At 64.4% G+C, this 13,074-nt stretch overlaps 1 protein-coding gene and 1 long non-coding RNA gene across 12 annotated transcripts in view; one reads left to right on the top strand and one right to left on the bottom strand.

Moving 5' to 3' along the window:
• The window catches only part of AGAP3 (ArfGAP with GTPase domain, ankyrin repeat and PH domain 3), a 47,789-nt gene that overhangs the window by 22,210 nt on the left and 12,505 nt on the right, over positions 1-13,074 (bottom strand). For 3 of the 8 annotated variants that reach the window (XM_090287692.1, XM_090287689.1, XM_090287690.1), the window contains exons 2-8: positions 3,498-3,556; positions 3,184-3,271; positions 2,912-2,997; positions 2,666-2,807; positions 2,167-2,301; positions 1,892-2,019; positions 276-437 (exon numbers count right to left, since the gene is read on the bottom strand). In XM_090287692.1, coding sequence (XP_090143818.1) covers positions 276-437; positions 1,892-2,019; positions 2,167-2,301; positions 2,666-2,807; positions 2,912-2,997; positions 3,184-3,271; positions 3,498-3,556 — 800 coding nt within the window. Of the gene's footprint in view, positions 1-275; positions 438-1,891; positions 2,020-2,166; positions 2,302-2,665; positions 2,808-2,911; positions 2,998-3,183; positions 3,272-3,497; positions 3,557-4,725; positions 5,893-13,074 lie in introns of those variants that run through there. The other 5 variants (XM_090287691.1, XM_090287686.1, XM_090287687.1 and 2 more) reach the window with 5 other exon arrangements.
• Positions 3,702-8,923, top strand: LOC150002357 (uncharacterized). Of its 4 annotated transcripts, none has more exons than XR_016513159.1 (4): positions 3,702-4,647; positions 5,794-5,960; positions 6,216-6,309; positions 7,640-8,923. It is a non-coding gene; the product is annotated as an uncharacterized LOC150002357 (long non-coding RNA). The 4 variants fall into 4 exon arrangements; XR_016513161.1 differs by lacking the exon at positions 3,702-4,647 and adding an exon at positions 4,662-4,829; XR_016513160.1 differs by lacking the exon at positions 3,702-4,647 and adding an exon at positions 5,352-5,611.

Genomic DNA, 13,074 nt, shown 5'->3' with positions numbered 1-13,074 from the left:
GTGTTGGGGCAGTGAGAACAGATGCCTCCAGAGGTCCCTCAAGCCGGCCCAGAAGCCCTGGCAGGAGGGGGAGGGGACAGTGTGCGGGGAGGGGATGCCCTGTGTGGCAGGGGACAGGCAGGTCCCTGAGGATGTGCGGAGGGCTGGGGGGACAGTCGGGCAAAGTCTGGGTGTGTCGAGGGCACGGTGAGCGCCCCCGGGCGTGTGTCTGCGTGGGTGGAGCCTGCCTGCTGGGGGAGGCGGCCGGCGGCAGGAGGCGTGGCACGGGCACATACCGTGAAGATGTTGGACCGCCGCTTGGACTGCTTGCGGACAGGTGTGGGGGTGGAGGCGGCGGCGATGGTCTCCACGCGCAGCTCCCGCTGGCTGATGCTGGGGGTGGAGGGGACTGAGGACGAGTAGTCACTGAAGGCGCTGCCGCCGCCGCCATTCGTGGCCTAAGGACAGAGAGGGCGCTGAGGGCGGCTCTGGGGAGGGGGCTCTGCGGGATGGGGCCTGTCCTGGGGCTCGTGGGGCGGTGCTCACGGGAGAGGCAGCGTGGCCCAGAGGCCACTGGAGGCCAGTCATCATGACATGGGGCTGCCCCTGGGGCCATCCAGGGGGCTGATCAGAGGCAGGAGCTGGAGGTGGGCAGGGAAGCCTTGGCTCTCAGGTGGATATGGCACGAGGGAGCAGGTCACCCTGGGTGGGTTCCCCAAAGTCAGGGAACGTATGTCAGGGACGCACGAGGCCGCGGCAGGGCTCGGGGGCCGGGGCGGCGAGGTTTGCTTGTAAGGAGTGTGTGTGATAGGGGAAAGGACACGGGAGGGCAGAGGCCGAGCACAGGACAGAGCTGTGACCATTGTCAGAGGCAGTGGCAGACAGGGACAGAGCCGGGCAAGGAAGGAAAGACAGGCTGACAGGATGGGGACAGAAAATGCATGCCAGCGTCCACTCCAGGGCTCAGGACACACACGGTCCAGGGCCCTGGCAGCCCCTCAAACCCTAAGCTGCACGGGGAGCAGAGGAGCCGCGCCCCTCGGCCGTCAGAGCCCCAGGGCGCGGGGCCACGGGCACAGCTGAGGCGGAGCTGCTCAGAGGTGGTGCAGGGAGACCTGTCTACGTCTCTCCTTTTCTCCTCCACATGGGCACTCACAGGGAGTGCCTGGCCGCCTTCTAAAATGCTAAAGGGAGGCATATCTGGACACGCACGAGGCTGTCGACAGGAATCGAGGGCCAGGGTGGGCCCTTGGCAGAAGTACAGTAGGGGCTGTCCGCTGGACCACCCCATCCGGTGCCCCTGTTACGGCCCGGGCTTCCCGCAGGGCAGGGCGCAGAGTGGGGACACGCACTCACAGAAGGAAGCTCTGGCGCCTCTGCCAAGGGCTGAAAAACAGCCAGGGGTCCAAGCGGAATCATGGGAGGGATGCACCCCCGATACCCCACATGGCACAGAAGCCATCGGTCTGTCTGGGGCAAGCACCGCCCTTCCAAATGCCAGCACTGACGGGGCCACTGGCAGGCGGGGGGCCTGCGCACGCTGCCCAGCTTTGCCAAGGGCCGGTCCCCAGCGGGCCTCCAGGGACGCCCCTGTGCCTGCTGAGCCCGCGCCCTGGGCAGCGGCTCCCCACTAAGCCCTAAGGGCCCTGACTAGAGCACACGTTCACGGCCTTGGCTGGAGGGGCTGCAGGGAGGGCGGGCGGGCGGCGAGCGAGCGGGGGGGGGGGGCAGGGCGGGCTGCACAGGAGGCCAGGCCAGTGGCGCAGGCTGCATGGAGCGGGAGCCAGGGCTTTCAAACCGTCCGCGCGGCGGGAGACCCGATGAGGGGCGGACGCGCAGGCAGACAGACAGCATGGTGAGCGGGGCTGAGGCGGGCGCGCGCCGGGCTGGGGGGCTGGGGGGCGGGCCGCACCTGGTTGATGTGCACGGCCGGGATGGAGGCGGCGGACACTGCCGAGTGGCTCGGGGAGTTGGGCAGTGATTTGCAGGGCCCGATGGCCAGCTGCTGCTTCTTCCGCAAGGCCACTACCTTCTGGGCCACTGCAGGGGACAGCAGAATCAATTACCCCTCTGGGGAGAAGGGAGAAGCCCAGCTTAGAGCCGCCCCCCAGAGCACACAGCCCCGCGGGCCACAAGGACCTCCTGCCCCTGCTCTGGGGGGGCCGTCCCGCCGGGCGCCCGAGTTACCGTCCTGGAAGACGCGCTCCACGTTGAGCCCGTAGGTCGCACAGGTCTCATAGTAGGTGCAGCGCTTCAGGTCTGTGGACAGCTTGCGGGCCCTGCTGTCGTCGATGACCCGGGGGTTGGCGGCACTGATGGCATCTGCGGAGGCGGGAGGGCGGGAGTTTACGCGGCCTGCCAGGGCGCTAGGGCACTGGGCGGGAGGGCCTCTGTTCAGGGGGTGGTTGGGCCCAAGAACGTGGGCGCCGGCCTCGTTCTAGCTCTGCTGCCAACTCTCTGAGTAGAAACAAGCCAGCCACTCAGTTCACTCATCTCAAAAAACGTGGACCCGACTGTCGCACGGGTGGCAGGATGTCGTTGGGGAAGATCTGGTGGGGGTGGACCCAGGAAGAGGCGCCCGTTCTGGGGCCGCGAGAAAGGCTTAGTCAACACAGGGCAGAAGGGGGGACGGCTGGGCTTGCTCACCCCGGCCCCCCTGGGGATCCAGCCCCGCAGGCCCGCTCACCCTGTGTGCCCACCAGCACCATGGGCACCTCGCTCGCATTGCGGAAGCTGCAGAGGCGCAGGAAGTAGTTGTACACGGTCTGGAAGCTGATCTCATCCTCCAGGCTGAACACAAACACCACTGCGTCCACCCAGGCAGCAAACTAGGGGGAACCGAGCACAATTACCAGCCTCACCCGGTCACGGGCGAACTCCGTGCCCCTCTCCCCCACACCGGCGACGGGCCGGCGCTGGGCAGGAGCCTCACCTGGAGCTCAGGCGGGCCTCCTTCGTCCCGGATCAGCAGCAGGTAACTCTGGCCGTCCACCACTATCTCCTTCTTAAACCGACCCCCTGGGACAGAGAGCGCGGTCAGGCCCAGAGCTGGCAGACACGCCCGCGGGGACAAGCAGAGGAAGGACGCACCGCATCCCAGGAGGGGCCGGGCGACTGAGAAGGGAGAGGGGCTGGAGCCCCCCCAGCCCCCAAACCGCACAGAGAACAGGAAAGAGAGCAGCGTGGCCAGCCTGTAACGCTCACCTTCAGGGGACTCCTCCTGGACATAGGTCCCTGTCAGATAACGGTGCACAAGGGCAGACTTCCCACTAGACAGGTTCCCCACAATGCCCTGCGGGAGAGGAAGGGGTGGCAGCAGCGGTCAGGGGGCACGCAAGAGGAGATGGGGCAGGGAAGGCAAAAACAGTAAGGACCAAGAAGGACCAGGGATGAGAGCAGGAAACAGGGCCAGCAGGCAGGCCGCCGGGAGGGGCCCGCAGGAGAGAGGGTGCTGGAGGCAGGGCCGGTGCCGAGGCCACCGCTCCGCGCTGAGACCCCTGGCCCCCTGCCGCACTCACCACTTTAAGCTCTGGCACCGAGCGGCTCAGAGTCCACTCCTGGCTGTTCACAAAGGAGTCTGTGGGATAGAAGGTTGCCCATCAGGACTGGGCGGCACCCAACCTGTGCCCTCTGCTATCAGCTGTCTCCTGCACGGCCCCTATCTAGGCCAAGGCCAGAGGAGACCCCACCTTCACCCCTCGTTCCCTAGGAAGCAGCAGGGACGTGGCATGGAAGGAGGACAGTCCTCAAGACGGTGACTCTGAGAGGCGTGGGCTTGTCCCCTACACCGGACCTGGGTCCCTCCTCTTGCTGCTCCAGCAAGGTAAGGAGCTTCCACCCTGAGCCGCACCTGGCCTGCTGCCCCCCGGGCCCAGACAACAGACCCAGGTGAGAGGCAGCTCCTGCAGATCTCAGCCCAGACCCCAGCCAGGCTGGGCCCTTGGCAGCCAGGCAGGGGGGCCAGCCTCCCACGGCAAGTAAGAACAGCTCCCAGGTGCAGGGTGGGGCCACCCACCACATTCCTGCCAGGGCGAAGAGGGAGGAGCCCTTACCTGGCCCGGTTCTGTGCCGGGGAGGCTGGCAGGTTGGCCGAATGCCCCGCCCAACTGGCCCTTCACCCTCAGCTCCTCCTTGTTGGGAGGCCACCACCCTTTCTTCCCCAGAGACCCGCCTCCCGGGCGTCCCTCCTGCTCGGTCCACTCTCAGACCAGGGCAGCTGGCCGGCTGCCGGCACGGCCCCGGGGAAGGAGCCTCGCGCTGCCCAGGCTTGGGCCGGCACCATCTTCCATATCTACTAGGTTGTAATGGCCAGCCTACAGCCCCCCGCCCCAGGCTGCCTCTAGAGTGTTATCACACAGACAGAGCGACAGGACCAGGGCCACGAGCAGTCCCTAGCGCACCTGCAGACACAGCTTAGGAAGGAGGCCCCACGGCGCCTGGGAGCTACAGACGCATTGTAGCCCCGCCGAGAGCCAGCTGGCTCCCCTAGGCCTCCCGCCGCCGCCCGTGCCAAAAGGCAGAGGGGCCTTCAGCCTGTCCTCCGGTCCCAGGCCACGGCGCAGGGCGAGCGCAGGGACCCCCTCCAGGACCCGTCGGCCGGCCTGGGCACCGACCTCGCTGGGACGGCCCCGCTGTCCCCCGACCCCACGGCACGCCCACCTCGCCCAGGTAGGTGCCAGGTGTCCCACCCACTCTCAGCGCGGACTCCGACCAGAGAGGATCCCCAGGCCGGACGCTTCCCCTTACCGCTCGGCGCGCCCAGGAGCCCAGGGGCCGCGGCCGCCCTGAGGCCCCACAGCGGCTCGGAGGGGGCGGGCTCCGGCGCGGGCTCCCTCCGGCGGAAGCGGCTGGTGAGCAGCTTCCAGAGGCCGGCGGCGGAGCGGGCACGGCCGGGCTCGGGCGCGGCGCGCGGGCCGTCGGCGCCCAGCAGCAGGTCCCGGCGGCTGGGGAAGGCGCAGGCGCCCAGGGAGCCGGCGTCGCCGTCGCTGCGGGTGCGCGCCCGGGGCAGCAGCCCGGACTCGGCGCGCCGGATCTCCTGGCCGCGGCGCAGGCGGAAGCTGAAGCTCTTCTTCAGAGCCGACAGGCCGCGCCGGGGGCCCGGGGCCGCGCGCCCGCCGCCGCCGCGCAGCACCTGCCAGCGCTGGCTGCTCCACAGCGAGGCGCCCCGCAGGAAGCCGGCGCTGCCGGCGCGGCCCAGCCCGGCGCCCGCGGCCTCGGCCTCGGCCAGCTCCAGGCGGTTCACCTCCAGGAACGTCATGCTGGTGGGCCGCGGCCTCGGCGCCGGGGTGCCCCGGGAGTGGCGGCGCCGCGCCGGCGCGGGGCTGGGCACCGGGCTGGGCGCGGCCGAGCCGGGGCGCTCCGAGGGCGCGGGCCCAGCGGCCGGCGGGCGGCCGTCGGAGGGGCCCCGGCGGCCGAGGCGCGGGCGCAGGAAGCCGAGCAGCAGGCTCCGGGCGCCGGAGGGCGGAGGCGCCGGGCCTCCCGAGCACACGCTCCGCGGCCGTGCCGGCTGCTCCCGCCCGGCGCACAGGGCAGCCTGCAGGGCGGGAGCGGCGCGGCCGGCCGGGGCGCCTTGCAGGTCCAGCGAGTCGCAGACGCTGAGGGCGCGGCGGCAGACAGCGGGCCGCTCCCGGCTGTAAGCGTCCCCCAGCGGCCAGCCGTGCTCCATGGTCAGGGCCCGCGGGCGAGGGCCAGGCCCATGGCGAGGGGCGCAGGGCGGGGCCCGGGCCTGGCCACGGCCAGGGCGCACGGACCTCCGGCCTCTGGGCACCTGGCGCCTGTCGGTCGGCCGAGTCCCACAATTCCTCCACCGCGCAGGGGCAAGCCCAGACCTGGAGAGGCCAGGAGCCAGCCCAGCACGGAGAGAGAGGCGGCAAGCCTGGCCTGGAACACCCAGGAACGGCGGCGGCGCTGGGGCAGCCCCCGGAGCCCTCAGAGAACAGGAAATTCCAGCCCAGGGCTCCTCCTCGGATTGGGTCAGGCAGGTGAGGCGCTGTCGTTAAGAGCAGGCCAAGTATATAACAGTTCTCAGCACACCACACACGGGGGCCTGCTCTGGGCAGAAGCGGGCCACTCTTTCTCCAAGGGAAGCCCCGGAAGGTGACACTCGGGGCCGGAACTAGTGAAAGTGTAAACTAGGAGTCAGGAGGTAAGTCAGACGCCCTCTCTGGGCCTCAGTCTCCTCGTCTGTGAAGTGGGCGGCCTCAACGAGGGGATCCTCTCTTTGTGTTTTTATTTAGGCTCAGACATTCTGAGGCTGGGAACTTGAGAATTAAGAGCTGCTGGATGCTACAGGGGAGTCTGTTCTATTTATGACCGAGGCTTGCTTCCTCGGTGAGTACAAAAGCGTCTAGACCGAGTTCAGCACTGCCATTTCTAAGCGCAGTGGAGAATCCAAAGGCAGCCTCTGGACCTGACCCATACGTTTCTGGACAAGAGACTCAGCTTGTGGGTCCCTGAAGGCTCTGGTCTGCCACTCCCGGGTCTCACCTCCTGTCCAGAGGTGTCCAGAGGTTGACTGGCTGAGCAGAGGTGAAGTGTTAGCCTGTAGTACTGGCTGGGGCCTGATATCCTTTGAATTTCACCAGTGTGGGCTGCACCAGACGCTCATTAAATGCAGGGCTCTCCCCAGTCCTCTCCCAGGGCCCTGGAGAGGAGCCAGGCGCCCAGCCAGTTTACTACAACCCACGAGGACCCCAGGCGGATCAGGAGAAACCAGTTTCGGTAGTGGCAAAGATGAGGGGGCTTGCCTTTTCCTTTAAAGAGATAATGCTCCCAGGTTTCCTCCACCACCACCCCCCAGCCCCACCCAACCCCCGCCTTCCCTCTCAGCTTTAGAATTCCACATCCCGGTCAGAAGCAAAGTACAAGATAAAAGTGGCACATTCCAGAGGGGGCTGGAGTCGGGGAGTGCCTGAGGAAGGGAGGGCCTCTCCATCCTAGGTGCTCCCAAGTCCTGGGCTGGATCACTGGGAGACGCCCTGGGGGGGGGGGGGGGTGAAGGGTATTCTCCTGGGACTAGTCATGAACGGCGATGAAGCCGCTTCTTCCTCTCCGGGCGCATGGTCTCCACGTAATAGGTAGTTCAGCTGAAGGGCCTTTCCCAAGATCCTTGGGACATGGGGATGAAAATATGACCCAGAAATCCTGACTCACTTCTCCCAAGTTTAAAACTCCCACACTCAACTTCCCTATCTGCACATCTGTGTGTCTGTCTCTCACACACACACAGGGAATTACCCCTCCCCCAAAGAATAAGGCTGCCCATTGCAAACCCTTCCCCTGAGCCAATGGAAGTGCAAACCCAGGATAGCAGCCTGGGAGCCCTCTGGGGACTGAGGAGGGGTAGGGGACAAGGTACCCAAGAGGGGAATCCAACCGGCTCTCTGGGTGGGAGTAGCAGGATGAGATTGGAGGGGGAGCGGCCCGGCCTGGCCAACTACATGTGCACACACGCACAGGCACATGTGCGCATGTGCGCGCACTGGTGCAGGGAAGACACTGGCAGTGCCCAGTCCCAGAGGGAAAGGACATCCCTGTTCTCAGCGGACACGCCAGCTCCCAGTGCACCTGCAGAACCAGCCCAGGCACCACGGCCACGTCCCAAACCCGAACAGCTTCCTCTTCCCACGTGAGCTGCCTCCTTCCTATCCCTTCTTTCCAGAAACCATTCCTGACATGCAGGAACGAGGAACGAGGCAGAGAAGAGCACCTGCGGACATGCACATCCAAGTCCCAGGACATCAAGCCAGGAGGAGACCCCTGAGAGGAGAGCGGGGCAGGCACACAGCTCTTCCTCACTGGCATCGGCCCCAGTCAGGGACGCGTCTCTGTTCTGTTTGACAAGATGCTGCTCCGAAGAGAAGCAGCAGACACAGTTCTGCTCAGCACAGCGTGAAGGAAACGAGGGCAGCCCCACCGAGCTCCGCACTGGGACCTCGCAGACGGGACGTAACGCCCAGACACCAGCCTCACGTCCACTGTGGGCCATCAGAAACACCGAGCTGAACCTGTGGCTCAGGGGTGAGAGTCACCATGGAAGTTTCTGGTTTGATGCAGTGCCTCGCAATGCCTACAGTGAGCATTTTGGGTGGGGAGGGACTGGGTAGCCCCTCTGCGCCAAGCTCTGGGAAATCAGGAGGGGCTGAGTAGATGCACCCCCAGCGAGGTGCCCAGGCCTCAACCTTCCTGCCCGGGGTGGGTAATGGTGTGTCGAGGGGCAGCAGGAATATACTACTGGCCACATCAGGGCAGCCAGGGTGAAGGGCCTGACGTCACAGGCAGGCACTGCAGAGCGAGAAGGCTGGTCCCGAGCACAGCAGAGGCGGCCTTGGGCCCAGGAATCCCGCAGAACCAGCACCTAGTGTCTCTAGCTTAAATATTTGCCGGGTGAGCCACACAGCCCACAGGGAGCTGTGGACGGCCTTCTGGGACACGGGCAGGACTGGCTTCCTGCTGACACCGTGGTGCCTGTGGGCAGCTTGGGGGGGGGAAAGGCTGGAACTTCCTCCTGCAGCCCCGACTGTATGGTCTGAGCCACACACCACCAACATTGCATGGGGTTCCTCTTGCCCACAAGGTGGCAGCAAAACACCTTCCCGCAGCTCTGGCCACCTGGGCAGCAGGGCAGGGGGCTCTAGCAGCAGCCTCCGAGGAGAAGAGAGGGGAGACTTGGGGTGGCCCCCCTGGCCCTCGCTTGCCCAAAGCCTCCCCAACCACATGCCACACACACCAGAGGCCTGCAAGACTCCTGAGTCTGCCCTGGCTGGCGTGGCTCAGTGGATTGAGCTCCGGCCTGTGAACCAAAAGGTCGCAGGTTCGAATCCCAGTCAGGGCACAGGCCTGGGTTGCGGGTCAGGTCCCCAGTGGTGGTGGTGGTGGTGGGGGCACGTGAGAGGCAACCACACATGGATGTTTCTCTCCCTTTCCCCCTCTCTTCCCTTCTCTAAAAATAGTCTTTAAAAAAGAAAGACGGGTCTTTACCAAGTGTCAGTGGCTGTCCACCAAGATAGTTTGATGTAGCAACAGTGAACCTCCAAATTCTATCCCCAGTCACTCACCCCACGTTCTCCATCTTAACTAACACAGCCAGGAACCTTTCAGGCGAGACCCTCCATTCCCTCCTCTCCTCGTCCCACCTCCACTCTGAGGCCAGTCCTGTTGGCTCCTCCACCTCAATGTGTTCCAGGTCCACTTCTCAGCCCCTCCTCTGTCCAGCCAAGGCAAGCTGCCCCCCTCTCCGCCCAAAGCGCCTGATGCCAATCCAGAAGTGACCTGGGCACCTCCCAACCACTCGCCTCGCTTCCACGTGGCACAGAATCACAGCAAGGCCCCTGATCACCTCTTAATGCCCTGGGTGCCGCTGTGAGCTCTCCTCGTGGAGCTGTACCCCGCTCCCCACTCCGGCAGCCACAGAGCCTCTGCTTCAGCTCATCCAGACCCCCTCCCGCACCCGCAGGAGCCCGGCCACCCTCCTTCACCACGGTCATCTAACGCCCCTCCTCTTGGGTATGTCCCTGGTGTCTCCTGCTCCCCCTCTGGGCCTCAGCTGGGCTCACGGGAGGTGTGCAATGATTCTGTCATGAATGCATGAATGATCGAATGAATGAATGAATGTCTTTGCTGAGCGTGAACTGTGCACCCAGGCTTTTGTTCTCCTTGTGGGGAGGGAGGCAGGCTTAGGGGAGACGGTCCCTGGCTGGGACAGTCTGTCAAGGAGGAAATCCACAGGCAAAACTATCCACACAGACCCCAAGTCGAGAGGTATGGCGCTGCCTGGGCCAGATGCGCACGGGCTTCAAGTTCAGCCTCGGGGCCTGTTAGCCGTGTGCCCATCCTCCCGGGGTCAGTCTGTAAATTAGGGATGACCCATCTTGCCAGCTGAAGTCACACCGCCAGCAAAGTGATTGCGGCAGGTCCAGCACAGGGCCTGGCTCACGGCAGGTGACCAATCAAGTGAGTCCCCGCTGCTGGGCAAGAAAGCGTCAGGGACACAAACGTCCACCACTGGCAGCAGCTCTCGTCCCATCGGACATCAAGCAGACCCCTAAGCACTTCCTCCTCTGCTTGGGCCTCTCAGCTCCCGGTCCCTCCGTCTCTTCCCCGAGGGACTGCAGGGTTGGACCTCAGAGTCCCCCGGGGCCACGTGGATCGCACTCCCTCTGAAAATCTGAGCAGCTGTTATAGGCTGGAAGAGGCAGATTCATGTTGTAAAGTCCTAACCCCCAGGGCCTTAGAATATGTATGGCCTTGCTTGGAAGAAGGGTGGTTGCAAATGTCATTCACTAAGATGAGGTCACACTGGAGCAGGGTGGACCCCGAATCCCGTGACTGGTGTCCTTATAAAAAGGGGAAATTCAGACATAGAGCTCGGCATGCTCAGAGGGGAGGTGGCCGTCTACAAGCCAAGGAGCGAGGCCTAGAACAGATCCTCCCTCCCAGCCTTCAGAGGGAGCACAGCCTGCCAGCACCTTCAGTTCAGACTTCCAGCTCAAACCCTGTTGTTGTAAGACACACACACACACACACAGAGCAGCCCCAGGAAACCCACAGAAGCTATTACAGACTCAAAAGGGTGATGGCACAGATACCAGCACCCCCGTCCCCCCTGCCCCGTCCCAGATCATCCTCCTGGGCTGCTCAGAGGAGCTGGGGAGTTCTGCCCCCCTCTCCCAAGCTCCAAGGGCCAGAGAGCTCCCAGGGGCTGCGTGCCCCTCCCCCCACAGCAAAGCTGAGGGGATCAAGGAGGCCAGGTGGGGGGTGGACAAAGGGAGGAAGCCGAGATGGTCCTCTGGGAAGCAGCGTCATCCCGGCCCGGAAATGGCCTCCTGGCTCCACACTCGCTCGCTGCTCAGTCATACTGTCTTCGTTTTTCTTTCAGTCCACAAACTGCTGGAACGCTGGTGGACAGGACAGGACTGTCCCCCGGGAGACTCAGTCCCTCGCTCTGTGCGTCCCCACCGGCCTCCTGCCCTTGATCCACATTCTACCCCACTGAGCGGGACCCAGACACGCTGCTCCCTGCCCAGACGGGAAAACGCACACGGGGCCACCTGGGGACTGTAGGCCCTCTGCCCGCTGCGCTCCACTGGAAAGTCCACTGCTTTTCAACGGTTTGTCCCCAAGAGGGAAGGAAGCCAGTGTGTGCCCATCCTCCTGTGGCCCTGAGGGTGCAGCGGGGACGAGACTGCACACGGCCACTTCCAGCCCAGCGAGCTGTGAGCGGCACTCGGGGATGCGGGGAGCTCTTCATTCCTCAGCAGTATCAGTGCTCTCGTTTACGCTCACCTATTCTTACAAAAGTAAAATATCCGAATCAAGTAATTGCATTAATTTCGGGCGGAGACGGAGTTGCTGCAGAAATGAAGCTGCTGCCAGGCGCTGCCCCCGCCAGAGCCCAAGTACAATGCCCACGCTCGGGGCCTCAAGGAAACGGGGCAGGGGGCAGTGTACACAATAAATATAAAGGATGCAGGGGGCTTGAGAGTCTAATGGAGAAACGATTAAAATTGTCTGAATTCTCATTACAGATTTTGAAAACGGGGCAGGTCATCTCCCCAGGGGGAGAAGCCTCTATGGGGCCTGAGCCTTCGGACTGCCCCCAGCATCCAACCCACAGGCCCGGGCCTGGGAGGCCCCAGGAAGCCCCAGGGCAGGGCCCAGGGTGGCTCCAACAGGGCAGGACATGGAGGCCACCTCCCCCTCGCCCGCCAGCTCAGGGGCAATCCTCAGGTCAACCCTGGCTAGTGCCTGCTCTCTCCGCAAAGCCCCGGGGGATGGGGGGCAGGTTCTCTCAGGCCTGCCAGCCTCCTCTCAGCGTCCCCAGCTGTAGAAGCCGGGATCTAATCGGCTGTCACCTGACGGGGGCGCCTGGGCACAGTCAGGACAGCAGACACCAGCCCCTGCAGCTCAGAGCCCACCTCCGGCTGCGCCATACAACCAGGGCAGCGGCCACGTGGGCGCTGCTGGTCACGGGAGAGTAACAGCCACTTCACTGAACACCAGAGGCCCCGCTCCGGGCACACCCACGGACCCACTGAACCCTCACAATAACCCACCTGACAGATGAGGAAACTGAGGCCCTGGCACCAAGTAAATCGTCTAAAGCCACCAGCTAGTGAGTGGCTGAAGCTGCCCAGCTGGCCCCAAGACCTTGGGCCTCCCTGGCCTGGGGAGGATTCTGCAGGCACAGGGCAGCCTTCAGCCCAAATTCCATTCCACAGGAGACCGCACCTACCTCCCTTTCCCCTGCCACCCACACTGGGGCAGCCCAAATGGCCTGCCTGGCAGGGGCCCCCCTTCCACAAAGACCCTCCCCGAGGTTCCTCCTCCCCCACCTTCCAAAGTCCCACCTGCACTGCCGCTCTCCCAGCTCTGGATCCGTGCGAGGGGCTAATACAGGCCTGGGCTACCCTCCCGGGAACCTCGAATAACTGCTACGTCTGACAGCAAAAGGGGACCTGTCGAGGGGCTGGTGGGTCCACACCACGTAGACAGAGCCCAGAGCGCCCAGGGCAGGCCCCCAGTCGGGGAGGGAGGCGTGGGCAAGTCAGACCACGCGTGCTCCTGAACCGACGGTGCCAAGGGCTGGGGCAGGGCGGGGGCCACCGGCCAAGGTCTCGGGCACAGGGCTCTCCAGATGCAGCCGGTTCACCTGCGCGACTTCCTGCTCACCAGAAACACCTGCGCCCGGCCCCACAGGCTAGAGACCTCCTGTTGGTCTCCCAAGGTGTGACGCTGGGGTTACCTGACGCCAGAGAAGGCACCTGCTCTTGGGAAACGCCCCCTGCGGTGCTTAGTGGGAAAATGACTCCATGTCCCCACCTACCGACCATGACCACCACCAAAAAAACAGTGTGTGTGTGTGAGAGAGAGAGAGCAAACGGGGATCCCTCTCATCCCCGGCTGAGACAATATGCAATATGCTTCTCGTTTCCTCCCCGTACTTCTAAAACTTTTATGTCTGTCGTGGTGCAATGGCGCGTGCCAGCCGAGAACACGGACTCCGAGACCAGACTTACCGGGTTCGGGTCCTGCCTCTGTCGTGACTAGCAGGCAGCCTTGGCAACTCCTCTACCTCAGTTTCCTTGTCTGCGGAAT

Source organism: Furipterus horrens, unplaced genomic scaffold, assembly GCF_987537825.1.
Source record: "Furipterus horrens unplaced genomic scaffold, mFurHor1.1.pri manual_scaffold_9, whole genome shotgun sequence".
Lineage (NCBI taxonomy): Eukaryota > Metazoa > Chordata > Mammalia > Chiroptera > Furipteridae > Furipterus > Furipterus horrens.
The sequence above is the reverse complement of the archived record's forward strand: the minus strand, read 5'-3'. Positions and strand labels throughout refer to the sequence as shown.